General features: G+C 51.9%; 1 protein-coding gene across 1 annotated transcript; it reads right to left on the reverse strand.

The window, feature by feature from the left end:
- Nucleotides 1-134: 134 nt before the first annotated feature.
- RHCG (Rh family C glycoprotein) lies at nt 135-27,594 on the reverse strand (the record flags this gene model as incomplete). The annotated part of the gene is made up of 10 exons (XM_082850696.1): nt 135-236; nt 6,344-6,417; nt 6,612-6,736; nt 7,065-7,201; nt 7,400-7,537; nt 8,993-9,159; nt 9,945-10,092; nt 14,048-14,198; nt 17,406-17,592; nt 27,408-27,594. 10 exons carry the CDS (start codon nt 27,592-27,594, stop codon nt 135-137), a joined length of 1,416 nt encoding a protein of 471 aa, XP_082706822.1.
- Nucleotides 27,595-27,849: the final 255 nt, after the last annotated feature.

Below are 27,849 nucleotides of genomic sequence, written 5' to 3' on the forward strand. Positions count from 1 at the left end.
TTCGGTGCCCTCCCTGCACAGCCACCAGAACCCAGGTCGTGTCATCAGGGGAAGGGGCCCCCCCAGAGCCCCCAAAGCCTGGTCCTTGTCTGGGCCTACTACTGGGCGAGACTGCCAGCGGGACCTCAGGGCCGTCAGGCTTCGGGGATCTCCTCCACCCGTACCTCTCCGGCGCCGCCGCCCCTCCCAGGCCCTCCGTGGGCGTGCCGGGCTGGGCTGGCTGGGCTGGGCCAGCTCTGCAGGGGGAGGGAGGCTGGGGTGAGGATCAGCTGAAATCAAAGCCGCCGCTCCCCTCCCCGCCACGCCGCACCCCTGCCGAGCCGCCGCGCACCTCCTTCTTTGTCACAATGTTTTTCAATCCGGTGAAGCAAACTGTCCAATTAGAGCCGGGGCCTCCGGCTTCCATCTTTGCCGACGTTTAATTAACACGCTCCTCTTGGCAGCTGCTGACAAGTTCCAGAAACAGGTTGTAAAGGGTTTTTGTCTTTACCCAGCATGGAAAATGAGGGGTGTTACATCTCGGGAACATGAATAGGTTGCATTTCAGCTCCTCCTCCCCGCCGCCTCCTCCCGCTCCTCTGGCAAGCGGAATGAAGGCCTGAGTGCGTATGTACGTGTGAATTGCGAGGCGGACGGGGAGGGCGATTTGGAGGCAGGAGAGACCTTCTCCTCCCTCTCCCCTCACCCCTTCTTCCTGGAGTCTTTGCTCCACAAAGGATCTGGATTCTGCTTCTTATTCTCCAGCTGGCACACTTTTGCCTCACCTCCTTTTTAGCCATACCAAACCTTGCCATGCTGATTCCCATCCCTGGGTCTCTGCCCAGGCTGTCCCTTTGCCATCCTTCTGGTAAACTCCTATTCAGCCTCCAAAACCCTGCACAGGTGGCCCACTCTGGTAAGCCACCTGGGCATTGAATGCCTGCCAGAGTTTTGGGTGGATTCTGGATGTCAGTTTAATCCCCCAGCTACACTGTGAGCCCCCTGAAGGCAGGAACCCTGTGTGGTGGCAGGCCTTAATAAGTGATGGAAGATCTGAATTACTGCAACATTCTCCCAATGTGGAGGGAAAGCAGGACTGGCATGGCAGGGAGGAAGGCAGGAAGGGTTGGGGGAAGGGAATTGGCCACAAAAGCCCTATCTCTCTACTCTCTCACCTGCCTGAGTGCCCTTGAAAGGGAGCCGGGTCACATGGAGGGCACAGTGGGCATGGTAGTTTCACAAAATGGGTGTTTCTGGGGTGGCTGATGTGAAGTAAGGAGGGGCCTTGGGGAAAGATCCCAGTACAAAAGCTGAGCCCTGCTGGGGGAGGGTGGGGGCGGGCTCCAGGCTGGGCAGACTCCAGCACCCTGAATTCTTCCTCTTCAGCCTGGGATGATTTTCCTTGCAGTGTGAGCGGCAGCTTGGGGTGGGAGGTCAGGACTGAGGCAGGAGGTTTCTTGGGTCTTTTTCTCCCTCAAGCTGGCCCTGTTGGAGCATTAATACCCATTCTACAAAGAACACCAAGAACGTTTTATTCACGGAGGCTACCATCTGCATGGCACAGAGAGGCCTGGAGGTTTCAGGGGGCATGGGAGATACTGGCTGAGGGGCAGGAAGGGAGTGGAAGAGCCCAGCAGTCGGTGGTTGGCAGCTACGTTGTCTCATAGGAGGGCTCAGGTCCACCTCCAGCCCCCAGCCCCACTCCTGCCTGCTTTTCTCAGGCTGTGGCCACCAAGACCCCTGGTGGCAGGCTTCCTGCAGCCAGAACCTGGCTTGGATGCCCACTTTGTCTATAGCTCCTCCTCCATTCTCAGGCAGGTCCCCTGGGATGAAGGCGGAGGGAGAGATGGAAGCACCCTGGACCGGGCCAGCAGGTGGAGTGCCGCTCGCCTTGCTCTTTTGTTCCCAGCTTGATCAGCACTGGCTCCTTGGGGGAACGCTGGAACAGTCTGTGGAGGCTGCAGGGAGAGAGCCAACAGCAGCGGGCCACTGTCATGTTCTGCAGTAGCCCCTCGGGCACCTTTTCCTTTTCTGAACGAGATGGGCCGCATTAGAAGCAACCGGTGACAGCCTCTCTTTTCTCTTTCCTTAAACCCCAGCATCCTCTCCTGCCACATCACTCAGCCTGTGTCCCAGACACAGCTCTTTCCAAACTCTGGTCTTTGAAGAGGTCAGATAACTACGATAAGAGCAATGATAGCGACCTGGAGAGACCCCAGTTCCTCCACTTGCGCTGTGTGGCTTTGAAGATCCTGAACATCTCTGAGCCTTAATTTCCTCATCTATTAAAAAGAGGGAAGTAACTGCACCTGTCTGTAGAGATCTCTGAAGGGTCAGATGCAAAAGACATGAGAAAGGGCTTGGTGCATTCCACAGAGGGAGCAAGGAAATGTTAGTTGATGGAAAAAAAGGAAGGAGAGAGAGATAAGGAAGGAAGGAAGGGTCTCGCCTGAGTTGATCTACTGAACAGAGCCAGACCTGTCATCTCCACTTTTATAAATGAGGAAAGTGAGGCTCAGTCTCTGGGGTGAAGAGTTCCTCAAAGTCACTCTTCCAGTCCAGGGTGCTTTCCACAAATTACCGTGTCTGTCCAGTAGGCACATAGTCTGACTCTGAGTGCCTCTCCCACCAACCCCAGCATGCCGCTGTGGGTGGGTGGGTAGGGGGGTGTGGGAGCTCACATCCTCATTTCTTGATGCTTTCTTTTTGCCCCTTTGCTGGTGGCATCTGATTCCCAGAGTTGGGCCCCCACTGACAAGCCAAGCCCATGCTCACCTGCTTCTCACTTGCCCTGGGAGTTTAAGGTTCTGAGGGCTTGAGGGTGGGGTCCTCAGAACGGAAGACAATACTCTTCTGGTCCTTGGGCATCTGCAGAGAGAGGAGGCAGCTCCGAGGGCCCTGCCCCAGGCCGGGCAGGTGTACCTGGTGGAACTAGAACAGCCTGGGCAAGTCAGGAGCAGCAAATAGTGTGTGGCGGGCGCCACCTTGTGATCACCGTGCAGTTTGCATGCCGCAAAGCAGGGCAGTCTTTCACACAGGTATCTGGCTTCTAGTTCACTTAGCCACTGTCCAGGGTGCTAGGGCACTGCAAGGCCAAGGCACAGTCCTTGACCCACTAGAGCAATGGGAAGGCATTCAAATGAAGTGCACAGTGACAGTAAGAGTTGTAAATGCACGCAAGAGACTGATAACCCAGCCTGGGGGGATTCCATTGTGCTGAACACACATTTTGAAAGAGGCGTAGCAGTGTGCCAAGTGAGAGGCAGCACGGCAAGCTCCCTGAAGCGCGGACAGGTCCAAAAGTGAGGTAGGGGGAGATGCAGGGGAAGCCAGAAGTGGACTGGTAGGTGCAGTAGGGGTGGGGCAGATCAGCCCAACCTTGGCCTCAAGGCTCAGATTTGATCCTAAAGACTCCCTCATCTGTTGTCCTGGGGAATATCTGTCTCACTTCTGTCCTCTGGGAAGCCACCTTATCTCCCAGGTAGACTACCCAGAGGCCAGGGGCCATGGGAATGGCTTGATGGTGGCTTACTTCCATCGACACGGAATTATATTACTTGAAACTGAGCACTGCTGAAGAGTATACAGCACGGAGAAGGTGTGAACTTAGAATAAATTATAAAGATCAAAACGGAACCAAGAGGGAATTCCCTGGTGGTCCAGTGGTTAGGACTTGGAGCTTCCACTGCTGCGGCCGCCCCAGTTCAATCCCTGGTTGGGAAACTAGGATCCCACAAGCTGTGCAATGGCCAAAAAAAAAAAAGAAAAGAAAAAAAATAAAACAAGAGAGAACTTCTACATATGGGAATTGATAATGTTTTTTAGTTTATTTCATCAGCATTAAATCTGTGTGGTTTCTAATTGTGGTGTCTGAAATAGTTTAAGTTCTGACTTCAAATATAGAGTGAAAATAATTACACTGCTAAAAAAATAAAGTTTATTCAGAATGTAATAACACAAAACACTTCTTATGATAGAGAGATAAAGAACAAGAGCAGGATACCAAATCGAGTATAATATCATCTCAGCTATGTATGAAAAATCAATGCTGATTTTAAAAAAAGGGCTGGAAGGAAATATATCGAGACTATTAATAGTGCTTGAATGAGGGTGATGGGATTTCTTTCTATTTTTCTCTATTTCCAGATTTTCTTTAATGAGCTTCTATTCATGTTATAATTTAAAAAATAATTTAAAGAGAGTGAATTGAAAAGGCTTATTAGTTATGTACATAAAATTGGATTACCCTGAAAACTTCTGGTATGATTTTAAAAATACAGAGCCAACTAATCATAAGAGATGCAAATCAAAACCACAATGAGCTATCACCTCACACCTGTCAGAATGGCTATCATCAGAAAGTCTACAAATAACAAACGTTGGTGAGGATGTGAGAAAAGGGAACCCTTGGACACTGTTGGTGGGAATGAAAATTGGTGCAGCCACTATGGAGAACAGTATGGAAGTTCCTCAAAAAACTAAAAATAGAACTGCTATATGATCCAGCAATTCCACTGCTGGATACATATCTGAAGAAAATGGAAACATTAATTTGAAAAGATATATGCACCCCAATGTGCATAGCAGCATTATTTACAATAGCCAAGATATGGAAGCAACCTAAGTGTTCAACAACAGATAAGCAGATAAAGAAGAAGACGTGGTATATAGAGAGAATGGAATATTACTCGGCCATAAAAAAGAATGAATTTCTGCCATTTGTAACAACATAGATGGACCTGGAGGGTGTTATGCTTAGTGAAATAAATCAGAGAAAGACAAATACTGTACGTTATCACTTATATGTGGAACCTAAAACATGAAATGAACGAATGAATATAACAGAACAGAAACAGACTCACAGATACAGAGAACAAACTAGTGGTTACCAGTGGGGAGAGGGAAGGGAGGAGGGGCCAGATGGGGTAGGGGATTAAGAGGTACAAACCACCATGTATAAAATAAGCTACAAGGATATAGTATACAGCACAGGGAAATATAACTATTATTTTATAATAACTTTAAATAGAGTATAATCTATTAGAATATTGAATCACTATGCTGTACATCTGAAACTAATATAATACTGTAATTCAACCATACTTCAGTAATAAAATAATACAAAGCCAAATGAAGGACCATGATGGGCAGACCCTTGTCTCAGGGGCCACAGACACAGGCTAGGTCCTTGCCCTTGTCAGGAGGGGGAAGTGCAGGAGGCAAGAAGGGCCCTCTATGTCATCCTCCATCACCTAATGCAGGTAAATACCTCTAATAATGATTCGTGGGGAGGAAGGCCATCCTGATGTCACAGAAAGCCCAGACTGTGGCATGTTTTTTGTTTTTTGTTTTTTGCTGTACGTGGGCCTCTCACTGTTGTGGCCTCTCCCGTTGCGGAGCACAGGCTCCGGACGCGCAGGCTCAGCGGCCATGGCTCACGGGCCCAGCCGCTCTGCGGCATGTGGGACCTTCCCAGACCGGGGCACGAACCGGTGTCCTCTGCATCGGCAGGCGGACTCTCAACCACTGCGCCACCAGGGAAGCCCTGTGGCATGTTTTTAAAGAAACTGAGTTCTGTGACATTCTACTACTTTCAGCTTCTAGAACAATGTTTCTCAAGTTGGATTTTTGTACTGACACTTCTCTGGATGCTGGGAGAAGTGTTAGTATAAGACCACCTGGGAGCTTGTTCCCATGCAGAGTCCCAGGCCCTACTGAAATGGAATTTCTGGGCTAGCCTCTGGGAAACTGAGTTTTTCCAGGTGGTTCTTATGGATACAGAGGCTAAGCACTGCACTGTGATTCTGAACCCAGGCTGTATATTAGATTCACCTGGGAGGTTTTAAGTACTGAAAAATTCTAATGCCCAGGCCCTTCACAAGACCAATTAACTCCAAGTCTCTGGAGGCTGAGACCTGAGCTTGGAAAGCTTTTAAAGCTCTCCAGGTGATTCCAATGTGCATGTAAGGACCCAAACCCACTGGTCTTGGGCAGTGGTTCACAGATGAGTTTTTCATCAGAGTCAGGTGGAGGGCTTGTAAACAGTGCTGGGCCCCACCTCTTGAGCTGTGAAATCAGGAGCTTTGGGTGGGACTTGAGAATTTATATTTCTCACGAGTTCCCAGGTGGTGCTTCTGCTCTGGGGAGCACAGGGGACTAGGCTTTGGGAATTACTCTAGAATGCTCTAGAATGAAGCCTTCAACCCCCAGGAGACACAGCCTCCTGGATAAAGGAGCAGGATGACACAGGCTCTGTCCCCCAACCCTCAGCTTCCTGCTTCCCAGGCCCCAGCCCAGCTGATGTGGTCCAGGGAGAGGGGAAGGCAGCCACCCTTGTGTGAGGGGACAAGTCAGTAAAACTCACCTCCCAGTAGATTGCATCCTCAAAGCAGTTCTCATCAGCGGCTTGTCCCCAGAATGGCAATTTCAAAATGACCCCTAAAGGAAGTTGGAGGTCAGGGATAACTTCTCTACCTACCCAGCCCTTTCCCTTGACGGAAAAATCCCCTCAGTCTCACCGCTATAAGTGCAGAGACAAAGGGTTTCTGGGAGCCTCAGCTGACCTCTGGCACACACTCTTAGGTCCCCCAACCACAGGCCCCACCTTCTCTGGCCCAGCCAGTCCCACTCACCTACGATGATGCCGCCCACCAGGGCCATGGCCAGCGACACAAAGAGACCAGCAGCCTGGAACTTGCCCTGTGTGCTTGCGTTCCAGCTCAGTGTGGAACTTCCAAAGCCAAAGGCAAAGGCAAGCCTGGGGTGGAAAGAGGGGGCAGGTCAGGGCCCCACGGAGAGGCCAAGTCACCGCCTGCTGCCACCCCACACATGAGTGGACACCAAGGCTCAATAACCCCTGGGCCTCAGCCTTCCTGTCTACAAAATGGGGGCACTGGAAAGACCAGATGATCTCTAAGATCCTTATGGAAGGACAGAGGTTGAGGAGAGAAGGCCCATGAAATAGTGGTCCAGACTGGGCAAGAAAGGGGATAGAGACACAGTCTTGGACCCGAAAGGAACAGTAGGAAGGAGGAATGGAGAAGGAAGGAGGGAGCTCAACCTCCCTCTACCTCCTCCATTCTTACCCTTCCTGCCCATACAGCTCAGTGTTGGCAGAGGCTGCCGTCACAGCACCCACAATGCCACCTATGATGCCGGGCATGCCATGCAGGTTGTGAATGCCACACGTGTCCTGGATGCGCAGCCGGGACTCCAGGAATGGCTGGAAAGGGGAGATAGGTGCTGCTCAGGCAGGGGGCTGTGGCACGATGTGGGGAGGCCAGGATTCTGGAGGCTCCAAATACAGAGAGACCCCGGATTCCCCAGTCCCCCACCCCCTCCCTAGGGACCGCCCCCCACTGTCAGGAACACAGAGACCCCAGCATTCTCCAGCCCCCAGCCCCTGGCCTGGGGCCCTCACCGTCAGGTACACAAAACCCAGGGTGGAGATGATGCCGCAGATGAAGCCGATGATGAGGGAGCCGTAAGGCATGAGCATCATCTCGGCGGCGGTGCCCACGGCCACCCCTCCCGCGAGCGTGGCGTTCTGGATGTGCACCTGAGCAGGGCAGGCAGAGCGGGCAGGAACTCAGTCCTCTCCCAGAGTAGCGTCCTGGAGGAGCTGACCCATAGCCCAAGTTGACCTCCTATGCGTGGGTGCCACCTGGGAGCCAGGGCTGGCTCAGAGTGCATCTCAGCAAGCTAGGAGACTGCGGAGAGCTCCAGCCTGGGCCCAGGCTTCGGACAGCCACCCCTGTGTTCTCTGCACATGTGCCACCCACACCAGCGCTCTGGGCTTTTTCCGTGTGCACAAATCAGTGTTCTTGTGTCCATGCCAATGAGTTCCATCAGCACATCTGCATGTTCCCTTTGTATCTGGCTGCCACACATCCCTGTGTGCCCAGATTTGCATGTCTGATGTTCTCTACGTGCCCATGTGCCAATGTCAAGCACCCCTGGGGTCTATTCATTCACACGCACCCATGTCAGACTCTGTGAGCCTACACCAGCACCAGCTGACTCTCTGAGCGCCTACCTGCGCCATGGACTGTGTCGCTGGCTTGTGGGGATGTTGTTTCCTCTCCACAACAAGCCCAAGAGGTAAGTACAGTTATCTTTTGACGTTTGCAGATGAGGAAATTGAGGCACAGGGGGGTTAATGGACTTGCTGAAGACCACACAGCTAGCAAGGGGCAGAAAGGTGTCTCGATCCAGGTCTTCGTGGAGCCACAGCCCCTGACCTTGACCCTATTCCATGTCCCTCCCTGCATGTGCCCACGTCAGCGTGTCTGATTCTTTTCCCCCTGCTTCCTGAGTCCCCACCTCTCTGTGCAGTGATCAGCCAGTGCATCCAGGGGCTCGAGGCTGTGTCCCGGAATAACGGGTACTCCTGGCAGTGTCTCGACACACATGTGCCCATGTCTAGAAGCTAGTGTCAGAATGGCAAATAGAGAGGTGGTTGTCTTTTTACAGAAAAATCTACCAACACCCATGGGGTTTGGCCCCTCCCGCTAATGACAGAAACACATGTCCCAGTGGCGTGATATGAAGGACACTGGGCAACACCACATTCCCACAAACCTCCCAAATGCATCGAAGGGATTCCCCCCTTTAGTATGTGGGATAGGGCAGGTGAAAGCAGTGCTAGAAAGGCTGAGGGCCAGTGTCTGGAGGATCAGAAGTTGGCAGAGGGGAGGTGCTCAGTCCAGAAGAGCTGTCAGCACCCAGGCTGTGGGGAGGAGAACGAGAGGAGCCAGTTCATCCAGAGCAGCCGGCATAATAGAACATCCAAGAATGTGGTTCTGGACTCTGCCTAAAGCCAGCTATGTCATCTGGACAAATCATTTCTCCCGGAGCTTCCGTTTCTTCATCTGCAAGATGGGTGCGATAACCCTTATGCTGCCTGCTTCACAGCGCTGTCGGCGGGGCATGGTGATCAGTGCCCACTGGGCACAGGCAGTTGTGGCCGCAGCTCCCCCCAAGGCTCCCCACTGCTCCCCCGTCCCACGCTCACCATATCCAGCTTGCCCTTCTTATGCAGGACGCTGGACAGCGCCACCGCAGTGAGCACACAGGCTGCCAAGGAGCAGTAGGTGTTGATGACAGCTCGGTGCTGGGCGTCTCCGTGATTGGACACAGCTGAGTTGAAGCTGGGCCAGTACATCCACAGGAAGAGGGTGCCTGGCCAGACCAGACAGGGCCGGTGGGCCCGGGAGAAGAGGTGTTAGATGGGCCCAACGGAGCTCAGGCAGACGTCCTGTCCTTTAGCTACAGAGATGTCAGATGACTCACACGCCCCAGCTATTTCCCACCCCTGCAGCTTTATTCATGCTGGGATCTTCTTAGAAGGCCCTCCCTGCCTTACTTACTACCTAACTCCCACTGAGCCTTCCACTCTGCTCCAGGAAGTCTACCTTGACCCCATAACTGGGCAAAATGCCTCCCACTGGCTTCCACAGCACCTTGAGGGAGAATCCTTTTCTCCACTGTAGGGAGATTATCTGGTGGCATGGCCATCTCTCTACTACACTGTGAGGCGCTCCTTGGAGGCAGGGCTGGGTTTTAAGAGACCAGAGAGGGTGGCTGATACGTATTCTCTGGAATGAATGGACGCTGGAAATAGGAATGTACACCTTGCCTAGCCTAGGGATGGAGTGAACAGTTCCTGGTTACCACTGTGTCTGCCCTGGGACATCCTAGGGAACACACAGGATGACTGACCAACTTCTTCCAGCCCCATGGGGGAAAGGGACAAGTATCTGGGATCCTGGAAGTATCTATAGGCGACCTCTCTCTGCACTTCCTCCAAAGGGAGCCGGCAGCCACCTCACAGAGCGCATGGGGATCAGCTGTGAACATGGCAGCCTGAACTGCTCATGGTGACCTTCACCCGTCACAGTGGTCCTCACCCGACATGGCAGCCCTCAGTCATCAAGGCGGCCCTCAATCATTATGGAAGCTCTCACCGATCATGGCAAAGAGGTCCGAGTGGTACACAGAACTTGGCCTGTCCTTGCTCTGATATAGGTTGGGTCGGTAGAGGATCCAGGTCACTGTGAGCCCAAAGTAGGCGCCGAATGTGTGGATGGTCATGGAGCCCCCTGCATCCTTCACCTGGGGTACAAGGGGCCTGTAAGACTCTGACACCTCCTCTCTCTCCCTCCTCAGAGCGCTCTCCCACCTCCCCCTACCCACAGACAGAAGTTCAGCTGTCTTTTGACTCCACAGGCTACAGGAGGGAGCCTAGGGCCCCTTATAGACCAATCAACTGGGAAGGGGAGAAAGTGGGGATCCCCTGTACAGCTATACTTCAATAAAAAAATTAAGAGGGGGATCCATGAACCCAGGCTGTAGGCCTGTCAGCAAAATGCCAGGGCATCCTCACCCAACAGATGAGGTTTATGGCCAGATGGGGAACCCAGGCCTGGAAAGGACTTGCTCAGTCACACAGCTGGAAGAGGTAAAGCCAAGCTAGGACCCAGGGCAGCGCCCTATCTAGTCTGTCACCCACTAGTTTCCAGCTTATCTTAATTTCTGGGACCTCGCCGCTGCCCTCTGGGGTCTCCCCTCTCCACATTTCCTCCTACACACCACTCCTGGCCCAACACCACCCCATCCGGACTGCCATTACCTGTCTCCCCTGCATTCTATCATGCTCCTTGCCCTCCAACCTCCCAGCCAACCTCCCACCGTCCGCCCCATCCCCTCTCCTCTCCCCTGTCCCCCAGAGTCAGAGCAGGCAGATTTGGTGCCCTCCCCGTCTGTCCATTCCTGGGCCTCCTGCCCTACCCGACTCAGCCCACTGCACCTCTGGACCTTAAGTCTCAAGTTCCTCCTTTACAAAGTGGGGCAGGTCCTAGTGACTTAGCAGAGCTGTCTTGAGGATGAAACTAGACAACTTGTGTAAAGCACTTGGCAAGCATGTGGCACTCCACAGGGGTGGATGATTGACCGATTTAGTCTTCCTCCCTGCCCCCAACCTCCCCTCTCTTCATCTTCCTCTTCTTCCCCACTCAGGAAATCTCCATCAGAATCACAGACTCGCTTCTTCGCTTTAGATGGGAAACCCAACCTTGTGTCCAAGGTCACAGAGCTAGCTGTTGAATAGTTGACAGAGCTGAGTTTCCTGACTCCCAGCCTGGTGGGTGCCTCTACTAGCTATGTGACCTTTGGGGAGCCCCTTACCCTCTCTGAGTGTCAGTCTTCTCATCTGTAACATGGGGGTAATAATTGTGTCTATCTCAGAGATGAGAATTAAATGAGATAACCCACGTGAAGCATTCAGAGCAGGGCCCAGGCAAGGCAAGTGCTCCTTAACTGTCAGCAGTCATTATTGTGTTTAAACTTGGCTCAAAGAGAGGCCAAAAGACTGTCATGGATTGAAAGAATTTCTGCAGCAGATCAGGGAGGGGTTTTGAGGGCGAAAGGAGCCTTCTCTGCCTCTAAATTCACACCCAGGATACTACTTCTCAGCCAATTTCAGATCTCATCTGTTGACCCCACTGTGTACCCCCTCACCTAGCCTCACTTCTTTCTCTCTACCCACCCCAACCGGTCTCCAAGGTCTATTTGTTCACCTTCCTTATAACTCTTGTATCATCCACTTTCTTCTCCTTGTACTAACCCGGTCCCATTATCTCTCACCAGCGTGACTAAAACAGCCTCCTAACTGGACCCTTTGCCTCCAACTGTTCTCTTCACCACAGCCAAAGTGACATTTCCATTACATGTGTCTGACCATGTCACTCTCCTGCCTGAAACCTTCCATAACTCCCGACTGCCCTCATGGTAAAGTGGAGACTCTTTGGGACTTCCCTGGTGGTCCAGTGGTTAAGACTCTGCGCTTCCAATGCAGGGGACTCGGGTTCGATCCCTGGTTGGGGAACTAAGATCTCACATGCCGCATGGTGCAGGCAAAAACAAACAAACAAAAAAGTTGAGACTCTTTAACACAGCCTCTTAAAGTCTGAAGATCCATGTTCGTCTCCCTACCCCGTTTCCTCTGCCTCAAATGCCCTTGCTCATTCCTTTGCCTGGTTATCTCCTACTTGACTTCTAGATTTGATATCTCTTCCTCCAGGAAGCCTCCCTGACCTGCCAGGTGCTGGTTCAGGCCTTCCTCCCCTCCCTCCAGGCCACCTAGCCCTGGAGCTCAATCCTTGTCTCACTGCATGGTCACTGTCTATTTGCTTCCTGGCCCCCTCACTAGACTGTGAGCTCCTTCGGATCGAAACATGAGTCCTGCTCACCTCTGTATCCTAGTGCCTGGAGCATTGCCTGACATGCAGTTAGACTCCAAAATTCATTCCCTCGACAAATATTTCTTGAGAACTTATTAGGCATTGGGTCAGGTGCCAGGAATAGAGACTGTCCAGATAAGATAAGGTTTCCCATCCTTATCATATAAGGATACATGCTATGAACAAGATAAATTAAGGCAATGAGAGAGAGAGTGACTGGGAAGAGGTAAGGTAGAAGGCAACACTGGGTAGGAGAATCTGGGAGGGCCTCTCTGAATAGGTGAGATTCCAGTTTAGACCACAAAAAAAGGACTGGGGTGGGGGGATGAGCATTCCAGGTAAAGGGAACAGCAAGTACAAAGGCCCTGAGGTGGAACCAAGCTTGGTGTGTTGGAAGAGCAGACAGCAGGGTATGGCCAGAGCACAGAAAGATGGGGAGACAGTAGATGATAAGCTTGGAGAAAAGGCTGGGACCAGAACATTTAGGGCCTTATAACAAGTTTGGATTTTATTTGAAGTGAAAATTTAAAAACCAGTGTTTTAATCCGGGGAATGGTCTTATATGCATTATTAACAGGTCACCATGGCTGCTGGTGGAGATTAGCCTGAGGTGGTGGGTGGGGCAAGGATGAAGCCAGCGAGGGACTTACTTCCCTGGCCATCCAGTAGTTAAAACTCTGCACCTCCACTGCAGGGGGCGTGGGTTCAATCCCTGGTAGGGGAACTAAGGTCCCACATGCCTGGCGCGGCCAAAAAAAAAAAAAAAAAAGGATGAAGACAGGGAGATGAGTCAGGAGGAAGGGATATGGTGGCTTGGACTAGTCTGGTGGCTGAAAAAAAATGACAAAATGAATGATTGAATGTAGGGGGGCCTGAAAACAAAAACCCTGGCAGCGGGACTTCCCTGGTGGCCCAGTGGTTAAGACTCTGTGCTTCCACTGCAGGGGGCATGGGTTCGATCCCTGGTTGGGGAACTAAGATCCTGTGTGCACAGCATGGCCGAAAAAAAAAGGAAAGAAAAAGAATGGAAATCATGTGCTCACAATAGTGGAACAAAAAAGATTAGGGTCCTGGATCCCAGATGATACTGAGGAACCACTATACAAGCCCTGATCTCCCTGCTTCTGAGAAATAAACTTTTGTATTAAAAAACAAAAAAACCCCCAAAATCCTGGGGGTTTTCAGGCAGAGTCCAAATATAGAGGAGCTGGGGGCTAAGAAATGGATGGGGTCCCTGAATAATCCCTACACCTGCAAATATACCAAAGAGGTGTCTGAGCAAGAGTCAGCAGCCTAAGGTGCCCCTTACCTGGGCCAGTGAATTGGCCAACTCCAGGGGGCATCATTCCTGCCATAGAGGTCCATGTGAATGGCACCTCTGGAGTTGTGCAACCTGTGAAGCTATACATATCCACCTTGGCCACTCCCCTGGGAACTTTTCTTACTGATGTGCCCCTTCAATGTACTGTGCCTTTTTCTTGGCAGAGAAATGTGTGGGAATATGTGTGTGGAAGAGGATGTGCAGGAACATCCCATTCTTTCCATCTGATATACAGGAAAGAGAAAGAAGAGAGGAAATCAACATGTGAGGAACCACTTCTCTGCCTAGCTGGTGGACTGATGTACCAGGTGGACTATCATTCCTGCCCAATAAATGTCATTACTCCCGCTTTACAGATGAGGAAACTGAGATTCAGAAGGGTAAGTGACTTGCCAAGCTTGAATTGAATTCAGCTGGCATGTCTCCCCAGCTCTCTCTTTCTCTGTCCCCCTCCTGCCCCCACCCAAGTGTCCCTTCCACCCCCATCCCTGTTCTGACCCCTGCTCACCTCTAGCAGGCTGAGGAGAATGAACTCATTCACTGAGAAGAGGGTCACTTGGAAGAGAGTCATGATGAGGAGCTGGACAGGGCTGACTTTGCCCAGAACTGCCCCAAAGGCGACACAGACAGAGCCCACGCAGAAGTCCGCATTGATGAGGCTGTGGGGAGACAGGTCAGGGGAGGGGCTGAGGCCACAGCAAGAAGTGGCACTCCAAGCCCTGGGGTTGAACCTAGACTTTGGTCACTTGTGGGTTTGGGCTTGCGGTTTAAACTTTCTGAGCCTCAGTTTCATCATCTGTGGTAATGGGCACATAGCATCTTAGAGCTACTCTAAGAATTGAAAGAGGGCTTCCCTGGTGGCGCAGTGGTTGAGAGTCCACCTGCCGATGCAGGGGACACGGGTTCGTGCCCCGGTCCGGGAAGATCCCACATGCCATGGAGCGGCTGGGCCCGTGAGCCATGGCCACTGAGCCTGCGCGTCTGGAGTCTGTGCTCCGCAACGGGAGAGGCCACAACAGTGAGAGGCCCACGTACAGCAAAAAAAAAAAAAAAAAAAAGAATTGAAAGAAATAGCATGTGAAGTATCCAGCACAGCAGTGGTACATACTAGATGCCACACCCTTCCTTTGCGGGCCCCATCTCAGGCCCCCACCCCTCCTTGCAGGCAGCTTGCGTTTAAGGCATCCAAGTGGTCTGGCTGCTGTTGTTGAATGTGGCCCATATTTGGGGCCTTGCCCTGCCCTCCATATTCTACCTGCCCTTCCAGAACCTCTTCTCACCTGCCTCCTCTTCAGGAAGCCTTCCCCAATTCCTCTAACCAGATGTGGTCTCTGCCTCCGAATCCTTATCTCTCACTGTGCACACACCTCTCCTGCTGGCTACCAGGGCCTTGCTTGGGTTTGAGTTATCGTGACCTCCTCCTCACCTTACTTGGGAGAGAGGATATGTGTCCAGGAAAGAGAGAGGGGCCTTCCTGCAGGCAGTAGGGAGCCGGAGGCTGGGTGGAGGGAGGGGGCAGAAAGGCCAACAGAGAGAATGGAGGCAGCGGGGCACATAGGCGCTCCTTAAGTGTGGACCCTGAAAGCCCAGCCAGCCAGCAGAGGCGGACATCATGTGGTCAGAGGAGACCCTGTTTCCATCCGTGTGTCCGCTTTGCCTAACCCAGGCCTCTGTGGGCCCTGCCAGCAGCAACGCTGTCCTGGATTCAAAGGTAGACTCTCAGCGTGGCTCTCCGAGTCATGAGCGTTGTTAATTGGGGTTCGTGTAAGTACAGCAAGGGCTACTACTTCCTTAAGGCAGTCACATCCAGGGGAGTGCCCCTCCCCCACGTTCAGGTGTGTGTCTGTGTGTGTGTGTGTGTGTGTGTGTGTGTGAATCAGGAGGTGAGAAGTAAGAAGCCAGCTGATTGTAGGGTCAGTGCGTGGAGTGGGGGCAGGGCACTGTTCCCTCAGGGTCCCTCCCCAGACAAAAGATGTTCACTGGAATGTACGCTTCACTATGAGCCTTGTTCACTGCTGAGTCCCCAGGGCCTGGCTGCATGAACAATGACAGCTGCTAAGTGCCAGGCACCTAAATGCCTGCTCAGTACTGCTCAGGCCCTCCTGTACCACACCCGAACCAATGATGGGAAATGGAGGCTTAGAGAGGCCGAGTTATTTGCCCCAATTCCCATAACTGCAGCCAGAAGACCATCTGACAGAGGTGACCACTAGGAAGGAGTGAGAGGGAGAGTACCAAAGCCCACACCTGGGCCATCAGCTCCCAGGAGATGGAGATCTGGATTTCACCTCTCAGGCAGAACCTGCAGAGGGGAACTACCCTGGAGTGACAGGTACGATCTGGAGGACTCGGCAGCAGGGACAGGACAGAAGCCAGGAGAAGGGTCCACAGGTCAGGTCTGGGGGCGACATGCTCATCTCAGCCCTGGGCACCAGAGATCAGCTCTGGCTCAGTTGGTGAAAATCATTTCCCTGAAAACCAATTGGCCAAAACTCAAGTTGTCAAATGACTAACTTGTTAAATAACTGGTTCAAAAAACTTAACTCACAAAAGTTTACAATAATTCCCTTTGAACATTTTAAAAAGCATTTAGCCATAGCTATTTTGCTGTGGTGGCCAATTAAATATATTACAGATATTTTTTATGCTTTGGGTCTATGGCTTTGGAAATGAGAATTTCTTGTGTATCTTAAACAGTAGAGTGATATGCATGTCACGGATTTTATATACAAAAAGACTGACTTCTTGGTTCCGAAACATTTCCTATCTAGTCGACTATTTTTCCTGTTTCTCTTAATTCATGGAGTCACTAACTGGCTTAAGTGAATTAATATTTTGCAAATATTTGGCATATGTTTAAAATTTCAGGCACCTGGCTTATGATACCTGGTTGGTGCCCTATATGTGACAGCAGGGATTTGCACTTTAAACGTGGTTTATAACAATTTGCCTCTAAACCCTTTCTGTGGACTTGGTTTTCTGATTTTCTCCCATGCAACACAAATTGCTATAGGTTTCACAAGTTGCCATGGCCTAGAGAGTTTGATAAATGACACATTCAGTGAAGTGACTGCTTGGCAACTTGGTTTTTGGCAAGTTGGCAAATTTATTGTATAACCTGGTGGTGGTGTTGGGGGGAGGGATACACTGAGGCTCCTAGGAGGTCTCCTCAGACAGAGGGAGGAGCTGAATTACCTGATATGAGGGGGTGGGGGTATTCACCAGACCAAGAGATTATCACAGAGAAAAGTGATGTGGACAGAGGTGAGAAGAGATGGGGATAAGGTGCCCCCTGGAGGCTGAGGCAGGGAGGGGCTTCAGTCTTCGGTCTCCACACCTGCCTCAGCTCTTTCCTATGCCTGTTCCGTGGGTGGGGATACGGGCAAGTCAGGGAGAGGGCAAGGCAGGGAGAAGCACCCCATTCCGTCCACAATGAACCTTAGGAGGCTGGTTCAGGCAGCCCCACACTCCTTCCCCTCCTCTGCCACCCGCAACACCGCCCCCTCCATGGGTTCCATGGGCTGAGGTTTCTCAGGGCAATTTTGATGTTTGATGTGTCAAAGGGGAGGGTCTGGCTCTGGCCCCTGGAGAGAAGAAGCCTGGCCTTGTGTCCCTGCAGCCTGCGTCTTAGGAGGAGGGAAAGCCTCCAACAGCACTTGGACACCATTAGAACTCCCACCTTGGGGACTCGTTGATCAGGAAGTGAGTGAGCGAGTGTGTGTGGTGTATGTCGCAGGGCCCCGGGTACCCTGGATGGACGATGAGGACCCAGCTCACAGCCCCAAGCGCCGGGCTCCGCCCCTGGACCCTCCCCTCACCCGGGGCCCCGCCCACTGTGCCCGCCCCGCCGCCGGCGCCGCGCTTACTTCTCCACGCCCAAGAGAATGTAGCGTCCGTCAAAGGAGTGGAACCATCCCTGCATGAGCAGCGCCCACTGGATGCCGAAGGCCGCCAGCAGGAAGTTGAAGCCCACGGCGCTGTAGCCGTAGCGCTGCAGGAAGGTCATGAGGAAGCCGAAGCCCACGAAGATCATCACGTGCACGTCCTGGAAGCCTGCGGGGAAAGCGCAGCCGAGGGTCTTGGCGGCCCGGCGAAGACCCGCCGTAGCCCTGGGTCTGGGTCAGCTCCGCCTGACATAGAGCCTGTGTCTTCCCTGCCGCTGGCCGGGGCGGGCCGCCCCCGAAGCCGGTCCCGCCATGCCCGCATCTGGATCCTGAGGCTAGGCGCAGTAATGAATGGCTCTACTGCAAGTAGAGGAGCCATTACTACCCCCATCAAGTCATAAGATACAAACTACTATGTATAAAACAGATAAACAAGGTCCTACTGTATAGCAAAGGGAACTATTCAATACTTCTATTCAATATATTGAATAGAAACGATTGAAACTATATTGAAACTATTCAATATATTCAATAGCCTGTAATAAACCGTAAAGGAAAGAAAATGAAAAAGAATGGACTTCCCTGGTGGTGCAGTGGTTAAGAATCCACCTGCCAATGCAGGGGACATGGGTTCAGTCCCTGATCCAGGAAGATCCCACATGCTTGTGGCAACTAAGCCTGTGAGCCACAAGTATTGAGCCTGCACACCACAACTATTGAGCCCACGTGGTGCGACTATTGAAGCCCGCGTGCCTAGAGCCCGTGCTCTGCACCACCACAATGAGAAGCCCAAGCACCGCAATGAAGAGTAGCCCCTACTCTACACAACTCGAGAGAGCCTGAGCGCAGCAACGAAGACCCAACGCAGCCATAAATAAATAAATAAACTTATTTTTAAAAAATTTATTTAAAAAAAGAAAAAATATATTTTTATATATGTATAACTGAATCACTTTGCTGTACACCAGAAACTAACCTAACATTGTAAATCGACTATACTTCAATTAAAAACAAAAAGACCTTCTGGAGTGGACTGGTCTAGGGGAACAGAGGTGGGCCCCCCGACTTTAGACCACTTAGACCACTGGGTTTTAAGGCCAAGAAATGCCTGAGGTCCCCCTCGGGAGATGACAGCTCCCCCTCACCACTCTCACCAAGGGTGGGCATGGGCAGCTAGGCATTTCAAACTGGGGCCAGGCTGTAGATTACACCCAGGGTCTAGGGCCTTGCCCCCTCAACTCCATTCTTCTACTATGGAGAAGTTAGTCTTATCTAGCCTAGGAGTCCCTTGACTGGCCATGCTCCTCAGTTGATCACCCCCAGAAGCAGCGCCACATCCCACCCCCACTCCCAGCAAGCACACCTTCCAGCATCACTGAGACCTGAATTAGATGTCTCTGGAAAGTCACTTAACATACTTGATTCTCAGCACCTTCTGCAATGCTTACTCAGAGATGTTGCAGAGATTAAATGCAGATGTGTACGTAAAGCACCTAGCACAGTGTCTATCCCATAATAGATGCTCCAAATGGGCATGTCATTATTTATTGCTACTTGATTATCATTTATTGTTACTTAGGTATAGTCTAATTCTCAGTTCTGGCCCAACCCTTCTACCAATTCACAGTGTGGCCTCGACAAGCTACTTCCAGGACTTCCTTGGCGGTCCAGTGGTTAAGACTTTGCGCTTCCACTGCAGGGGGCGTGGGTTCGATCCCTGGTCAGGGAACTAAGATCCCGCATGGTGCAGCAAAAAAGAAAGGAAGGAAGGAAGATAGGAAGGGAGAAAGAAAGAAAGGAAGGGAGAAAGAAAGAAAAGACAAGCCACTTCCCCTCTCAGAGCCTCAGTTTTCTCAGTGATAAAACTAAAGGGATGGATTAGAATGATCTCAAGTGTCCTCCTAGGGCTAACATTGCATGGTTCTAGATTCCCAGAAAATAACAGAAGGCAAAGAGCTTTGAGAAGCAAAGACAGCTACAAAAGTATAAGCCACTAAAAGGAACTACCACAGGTGTCACAGGACACAGGGGCCAGATGGAAGCGCTCTCATTGGCCAATTCTGGGACAATTTGAGCACCAAAATAATTAGGTTACCATAACAAATTAAAACCATAAAAAAACAGGAACTCAGAATAGGTAAATAAATAAATGAGATAGCAGGGAGGGCTCTTGCTTACAGCAGTATGCTGCCAGCCTGACAGTTAAATGTGGAATGAGCGCTGAAGTTGGAAAATCATAATTTTCACAGCAAAGATTCCATCAGTGGATGCTGAAATCCAGGGACAAATTTTTATGAAGAGCAGGACATTTGCCTTGTCTTAAAAGGGTCTCCCTATAGACTGCTTATGAGTTGCAAGGGAGGGGAAAAAGCACCCAGTAATTATACGGCAGAGAAATTGGGCAACTTCTTGACTGGGTGATCAAAATGAACATCACCAGTGAGGGACAGATGGACAATGTGCTCCTTTAGGGAGATACTCTGAAAAGGACATATCACCTCTGTGGTGCTCTGGCTGAGAATGCATAATCCCACTCTAACCGTGAGGAAACATCAGACAAAAAATGAGCAACATGTTATTAGAAAGGGGTGAGGCTGTATTCTTGAAAAAAATCGATATCGTAAAAGATAAAGAAAGGCTGCCCATTTTGAGCATCTATTATGGGACAGACCCTGTGCTAGGTGCTTTACATGCACAGGAATGGTCCAGATTAAAGAGGCTAAAGAGGGAGAGGGAAGGGTAAGCTGGGATGAAGTGAGAGAGTAGCATTGCCATATATACACTACCAAATGCAAAATAGATAGCTAGTGGGAAGCAGCTGCATAGCACAGGGAGACCAACTCAGTGTTTTGAGACCACCTAGAGGGGTGGGATAGAGAGGGTGGGAGAGAGGCACAAGAGGGAGGGGATACGGAGATATATGTATACGTATAGCTGATTCACTTTGTTATTCAGCAAAAACTAACACAACATTGTAAAGCAATTATACTCCAATAAAGATGTTAAAAAAAAAAAAGAGGCTAAAGAGACAGGTCAAATAAATTCAACACCTAACACTAGACTGGATCCTGGACTTGGCTGGGGTGGGGGGTGGGTGCAGGTGCAGGAGAGTGCTACAAAGGTTGTTACTGAGCCAACTGACAAAATTATATAGGGACAGTATATTAAAGTACTGTGCAATGTAAATTTATGAAATTGATCACTGTGGTTATAGAAGAGAATACCTCTATTCTTAGGAAACATTGTGGAGTAATTAAGGCTACAAGACCATGATGTGTACAACTGACTCTCAAGTAGTTCAGGGAAAAAGTAAGTGTGTGTATGTGCTTGTGTTTATGTGGGAAAAGAGAGAGAGAGAGAGAGAGAGAAGAGCAGATAGCTTAATCGGAGTTAAAGAGTATACAGTGTTCTTTGTACTATTTTTGTCTTAGCAACTTTTTGTAAATTTGGAATGATTTCCAAATTAAAACATTTTTTGAATAAAAGTGAACTGCAGAGCCCACCAGACCTGGCCTACCCGCCTGCCTCCTCATTCTTCCTTTCCTCAGTCCTCCCCTCCCTCCTGTGGCCCCGCGTCACTGGCCTCCCTTGTGCTCGGTCCCACTCCGGGTCTTTGCCCGTGGTGGTCCCTCCACCTGGGATGCTGTTCCCACAGAATGGCCAAGCAACTTCTCTTCCTGCAGATCTTGGCAAAATGTCACCTCATCACAGAGGCCTTCCTGACCCCTGAGTTTAAACTTGGTTCTTTCCCTCACAGCACCCTCTTCTTTCTATTCTAGTTCTTATTACAATTTGTAGTTAGGTTTGTTTGTCTAGCCCACCAGGCTATAAAGCTCCAGGAAGGCAAGGCCAAGCCTGTTTTGTTCGCTCTGGTATTCTCCATTGTCTATGAGAGTGCCCAGGTAGATGCCCCATAAAAATCCAGGAATGAATGAATGAATGAATGAATGGTTACTGTCATGATCTCAGCAGCACCCAGATATGCCAGCCTAGGGCCCAGGTGGGATTTCATCATCAGAGGAGGCTGCAGGCCTTCTACCGTCCAAAGTCTCCTACCCACTGGGCGGATAGGCCCTGGTGCCCACACAGCCTGGCAATGCTTATGCTTGCCAGCCCCCATCTGCCCTCATCTGTCTCCCCTGCAGGCTTCCCTGAGGCCCAGGCCACAGCCATAGACCCCTTGGCTAGCAGCTACCTGGACGAGGCTGAGAGAGGAGGCCCTGGCACATTGCTGGGTAAGGGTTGAGGGCATAGCAGATGATGCAAGAGAGCTGTGGGTGTCGTCCCAGTACGGTGCTCTGAGCTTTGCGCTTCTTGTGCAGACCTACACAAACAAACAGCAGCTCAGCTTAGGTTCACAATGTGTGCAGCTGATTTCATGTATTATCATGTTTCATGGTTTATCACGTTTCTAACTGTTGTGGAGGAAGCTGAGCTAATGTATGTGAAGCACCATACACGGTGTTATGGTTATTCTTGGGAAGAACTGATGGGTGACAGACTGGAAAGAGAGGGAGAAGACACATTCAGACCACAATTACAAAAGCAGGGAGGGGACGTGGCAGGAGGGCAGAGCTGTGGGTAAACACAAGGAAGGAGGAGGAGGTTGCGGGGGTGGGAGGGAGGTGCTGGGACTAGCGCTGGTTGTGGGAGTCTGAGATGACCCCAGGGGTGGCGGTGAGTGTCGGGCAGGGTAATGTGGGAGGAATGGATCCTGGCCTTGGGACTTGGAGCTGGGGTCTGAGATCAGGCGGACCTGCAGACAGAGCTGGCAGCTGGAATGTGGGAATGGTGAGTGGGAGCCAGAAGCTGAGGATCTGCTAGCTTGCCTTGAAGCTAACAGACCAGACAGGGAAGCTGCTGGCAAGGAGGTGGGGGGAACCCCTGGAAAAAGGTAGCATCACAGAAGGTGGGGGCCATTCAAGGAGCGGGGTGTCAGCTGTTTGGCAGAGGAAGCATGCGGGCAGGGGCAGGGCCGAAGAGCACTGGAGGCGGCCTTCCTGGGGGGTGATGTGCAGTTTCAGGGCTGCCTTCGTTCTCCCTGTGGAGCAGAAGAGAGGCCTCAGCCTCCCAGGGCTTCTCCCTAACTGTCCCCACCTGGCCAGTTCTCTGTCCTTCTCTGTGACTCCCTGGCTGTCCTGACCTGTCTCTGACCCTCTCTGCAGGTGTCTCTTTCTCCTCCCCCCACCTCAGGCACACAGATGCCAGCTTCTCTCTCCTTGGGCATCTTCCCTATCCATTCTCTTGCTCATCTCTCTTTATCTCCCAAAGTCCTCATTAGAAGTACCACTTTATTAACTTATATTTCATAAAGTTTGATGCTACTGAAAATGCTTTTAATAATAATGGTCTGGGGACTTCCCAGGAGGTCCAGTGGTTAAGACTTTGCCTTCCAATGCAGGGGGTGTGGGTTCGATCCCTGGTTGGGGAGCTAAGATCCCACATGCCTTGTGGCCAAAAAATCAAAACATAAAACGGAAGCAATATTGTAACAAATTCAATAAAGACTTTAAAAATGGTCCACATCAAAAAAAAAAAAAATCTTAAAAAAAAAAAAATAGTGTGAAGGTCCGGAGTGCATGAACTTCAGCAGGGACATACCTCTCTGATCTGCAGTTTCTTTTTCTGTAAAGTGGGGGATAGTAACAGAGCTCAGAGGTGTGTGGTGCACATTAAATTGGTCATCCAACCAAAGCCCTGGGCATAGGCCTGGCCCTTTAGCCGTTGTGCAATCATATTAGCTACTGTAATACTTCTCTTTTTCTCTTTCAAGACTGACTAGGTGCTTTGCATTGCGTTGGCGACTTGCTGGAGGACAGAGTAAGTTGTTAAGACACCTCCCCTCTCCCCCCTCCTTCCCCAGCCTGGAGTGACTCAAGCAGCCCAGCCCAGAACCTGCTCTCCACTGGGAGGTCCCTGATAGGGCGAGTCTGGCACCTGGCGTCCAGCTCTGAGAGCTGCCACAAGGGGGCATCAGTACACAGCTGTTCTGCACCCGCTGCCTTGCTCACTCTTCCTTATGGGTCCCTAATGAAGCTGGCCTGAAGCTGGCCAAGTCTCAAAAATCTCTGAAGCCTGAGGACAAAGCTTCCCATGCTGACGGGCTATGGCAGCTCTCCCTCCTCTGCTGCCTCAGCACAGCAGGAGTGGTGCCCTGCAGCAGCCTGGGTACCAGCCCTTCCCATGCTCTATAAGGCCAGCCCAGCCTAACCTGTTGCCTTTGAAACCTACCAGCCAGCCCCTCAATTCCCCAAGGCTCTGTGCGCACCTCCCCCATGCCTCAGAGCCGACCACAGAACCACCCCATCACTGCAAAACCTCCTGGGGAGGTGGCTGGGGAGTAGCAATGCGGCAGGGACTGGGGGAAGCTGGTTGGCTGTGCAGTGGGAGGGCTTGGCCTCGCCCCGGCCTGTGCCACTGACCAGCTGGGCAAGTCTCTAACCTCCATCACCAGCACCATAAAATAGAAACAAATACACTCCCTGCCTGACAGAGCATGCAAAAAGCACTTGTAAGTGGGGAGAGCACAAAGGAATTTAAATGCTATAATAGTTCAAACTAATATTGGAAGAGACATTCCTCGGCCACATCTCTAAAGGGATGCTGAGCCTGCACTTAAACACCTTCAGCAACAGAGCACTCACTCCCTTCTGAGTAAGCTCGATACCAGCATTTACTGTCCTCTGTTTTCATGCTATGAGACGTGCCCTCCCAGCCACCCGTCATCTTCAGTCTTCCAGGAGAGCCTGTGCATTAAAGAACATTCCCACTTCACAGATGAGCATACTGAGGCTCAGCATGGTTAAGGAGGTGGCTTACTCCATTTAGTGATGGACCCAGATCTGTTTAATTCCAAAGTCAACCACCAGGTTACACTGCCCTCTGCTTGTGGGAACATTGGTCTTTTATTAAATGGAGTTGAATCTGAGGTTCAGGTTCCCAGGAGCACAGGTCAAGCCTTGTTGCCTCGGTTTCATGAAACAGTCCTTCAGGTTTGAAACTGTGGCACCCTCTACCTTGGGTGATCTCCCTTCTCCCTTAGTTTTCCCAGGAGGCTTCAAGAGCCGAGGCTCTGATGGCTCCTCCTCAGGCCAACCTCCCCCAGACACTGCCTGGAGACCCCCAGGCCCCAGAGCACCAGCCCAGGAGGAAGTTCATGTTCAGCAGCCGGTGCCTGCAGCACGGCCTTTGAGGCCACTGCCAGGGCAGGTCCCCAGCTGGTTCTGTGCCTGCCGCCAAGGGGCCCACGCTTGGGGAGTTGTCCTCAGGCACTCCCGGGCCCCAGCCTGAGCCAGCTGGAGCGGTACTCCTCTGGAAACCGAGATGCCCAGTGTACTCCACTAATCCCTTGGGCGAGAATGAGGCCCACACAGGTGTTGACAGCCTGGAACCAAGAATCCTGAAAGTACCACAAGGGCTGCCCTCACTCCCCGCCCCTGGGAATTGCCTTCAGGCCCAGGAATCCAGGCACAGGGCCCCACCTGGGCTCCAACTCCTAACCATGGCCACTGGGAGCAAGAGGGGCAGGAAGAGAGGGGAAAGGTGAGACTAGGGGGAGGAGGGCAGTGTAGCAGGGTGGGCTTAGGTCCCCGGAGCTCCTACTCTGGCTCACTAGTTTCCTAGCTGAGTGACTTTTGCAAGATACTTCCCCTCTCTGGCCTTAGTCTCCTCACCTGTAAAATGAGAGTCATAACATTGCCTTCCTCATGCGGTGGCGGTGATGACTTATGGAGAGATTGCATGTTGGTTTGAGTTGCTGCCACTACTTCCTGCCCTTGCCAAGGAATCCTGAGGCTGAGATTCTTTCCCTACACTCCTCTCCTCTCTGTCACTTCCTGCTCAGATGACAAAGAGCGCTCCGGCCGTGGCAGGAGAAACTCAAGGCCCTCATTGATGGCTGGGACTACCTCATCCCGCTTAGCGACCTCCCTCCCAGTCTTTTCACAAACTTAAGCCGCTCAGCCCACATCCCCGCACGCTCTTTCCATGGACCCCTTAACTGCCCTGCTTTCCCCTCCTCACCATCCCACTGCTCTCCAGGAAGCTGTCACAGATCTCTTCTGCACAGAGCACCCCTTGCTGAGGCCTGCGGTGTCGGGGTATACCTCTCTGACCAGAGTGGCCATAAGCCCTGGTTTGCTGAGACAGTCATGGTTTATGCCTGTGTCCTGGCAAATTACTACTAGCACAAATTTCCTACCTCTTCACTCTCCAAAGTGTCATTTGGTTGATAAATTATACGGCCACCCTATAGATAAGTGATCACTGAGTGAATAAAAGTAGAGCATGCATGCAAGGAAGTGGGTGGGTGTGGAGAGAGTGGGGATAGGAGCTGGGGAGATGTGAGGATTGTACCCCCTACTGGCGTGGTTCTGTAGATCCTATTAGAGGATCTTGAGACCTTCCACTGCACAGACACATGGGGGACCTATAAACGCCCATGGGAGGCCTTGGCCCTGACGCTTTACCAAGCGGCTGGCTCTGTGGCCAACAGAGAAGCAAGAGCTGGAGGGAAGGAGTGAAACAGGCAAAGGAGGGTCTCAAGCTTGCCTGCCTCACCATTTGCTGGGTCAGTCCCCCGCCAAGAAGCACAGAAGTGGGCAATGTGAAAGGTGGATTTGGAGTCTAAACTCCAAGGCTACAGCTGTCAAGATCTCTTAAAACATGGCCCTGAGTGGAGCCCAGTAGAGGCTGTGGTGTCACCAACGCTGGGCACCCTCTTCTCTCACCTCCCTTCTTTTAGGCACCATATTTCTGTTAACGAAGCCTGTGATTTTGCTGGCTTTTTGGGAGGCACTTAATGTGGCTGGCTCCCACGGGGCCTACAGTCTCCTCCACCTCTACTTCTTTTCATGCAGGCTGCCATCCTGAATGTGTGTACTTATTTAACTGGATCTGAGTACAATGGGTAGAATCCCATTACTGAGGGTGTATAAGCCATGGAGGGAAGACCAGTTTATGTAGGTGACTGTTCCAAAACCAACAGTCCATGACTATGTGAGCACCAACAGTTAGAAAGATTGTCTTTGGCTGCTGGCAGATGGTGTGGAAAACTAGAAAGCACAAGGGCATGAAAAGAGTCCTGGGCTGGGAGTCTGGAGGTTGGGCCGACCCGAGTGACCTTGGGCCAGTTCTTCTAACTCCTGAATCCTAGGGCCTCTGTGTTTAGTGCTCTTCTAGCAATTGCTGCATTATGAAGTGAGGATTCCATGCCCAGCACCAGGCCAGAGCTTTATGTGCAAGGTCTCAACCCACTCCTGGGAGGTAGGATCTATTATTATCGTCACTGGACAGATGAGGAAATTGAGTTTCTGCATTGTTGACATTTGCCTAAGGCCACCCACCTGGTTAATGGCAGAGCCATGATAGAGGTGAGGTCTGGTGATTCCAGGGCCATGCTCTTAACCACAGCACCACAGATGCGAGAGAATTCAGGGGTGCTCTTTCTCCCTCTCCAAGCTAAAAGGTGGTAGGTGCCGTGGTCCCCCACACCTCTCCCAGCAGCAGGGCTGGTAGGCCAATGAGCCACCCCTGCAGCCCTCGACATTGGAACTACCCCCTTAACATGGAGAGCATGGGTACAGCTGGACAAGGGAACCAGAGTCACCCACTGGTTGGTGACCAAGATGAGACTCAGGTCTTTGGAAGATATCAGGAAGGGCTCTCTGACAGGGAGGCTGGAGGTCTCTGACGGCACCTGGAAGGAGTGAGCTCTCCCCGGTGAGTTTTCAGGGGGTGAAAGGAATTTGTGTACATCGGGCCACTTCCCAAGCTTGATCTCCAGACACTGGGAAGTCCCCCTGGTGGGGAGCCTAAGAGGGGCGGGGCAGGGGGGCCTGTGGGCAGCATTTCCTCCTCCGCTCCCGCCTGCCTGCCCGATGTTCCTGAGCAGCAGGCTGCGGAGGTGAGGCCGGGCGGGGCCCTCAGCCCGGTGGGGACAGCTCGGATATGCCGCAGCTGGGCCTGCAAGGTGGTGGGACTTACTCGGGTACCGATAGTAGAATTCGTTGTCCAAGTCGCTGGAAATGTTCCTGGACATCCTCTCCTCGATCCAGTGGGCGTCGGCATCCAGGTCATAGCGCACGAACACGCCGAAGAGGACCACCAGGGCCACCTGCAGGAGCAGGCAGATGACCGGCAGCCGCCAGCGGAGATTGGTGTTCCAGGCCATGCTGCAGGGGGCGCCTGGCCGGGACAGGCAGCAGGCAGTTCGGACGCTCGGAGGCGAGAGAGGCTTTTAAGACTTGGGCAGGGGCGGGGCGGCCGAGTCCGGTTGCGGAACAGCTGATCCGGGGGCCGCCCGCGCGCTCGCCCAACCGGGGAGGGGACCCGCGGCCCGCGGCTCGCCCTCCGCCCAAGGGCCCCCGCGCTGGGGTGGTGTTGACGGTGGCGGGAGTAGGGACCGAGAGGGCAGAGGGCAGGGATT

The sequence above is a fragment of the Leucopleurus acutus genome, assembly GCF_964270905.1.
Source record: "Leucopleurus acutus genome assembly, chromosome: 1".
In the NCBI taxonomy this organism is placed as follows: Eukaryota; Metazoa; Chordata; class Mammalia; order Artiodactyla; family Delphinidae; genus Leucopleurus; species Leucopleurus acutus.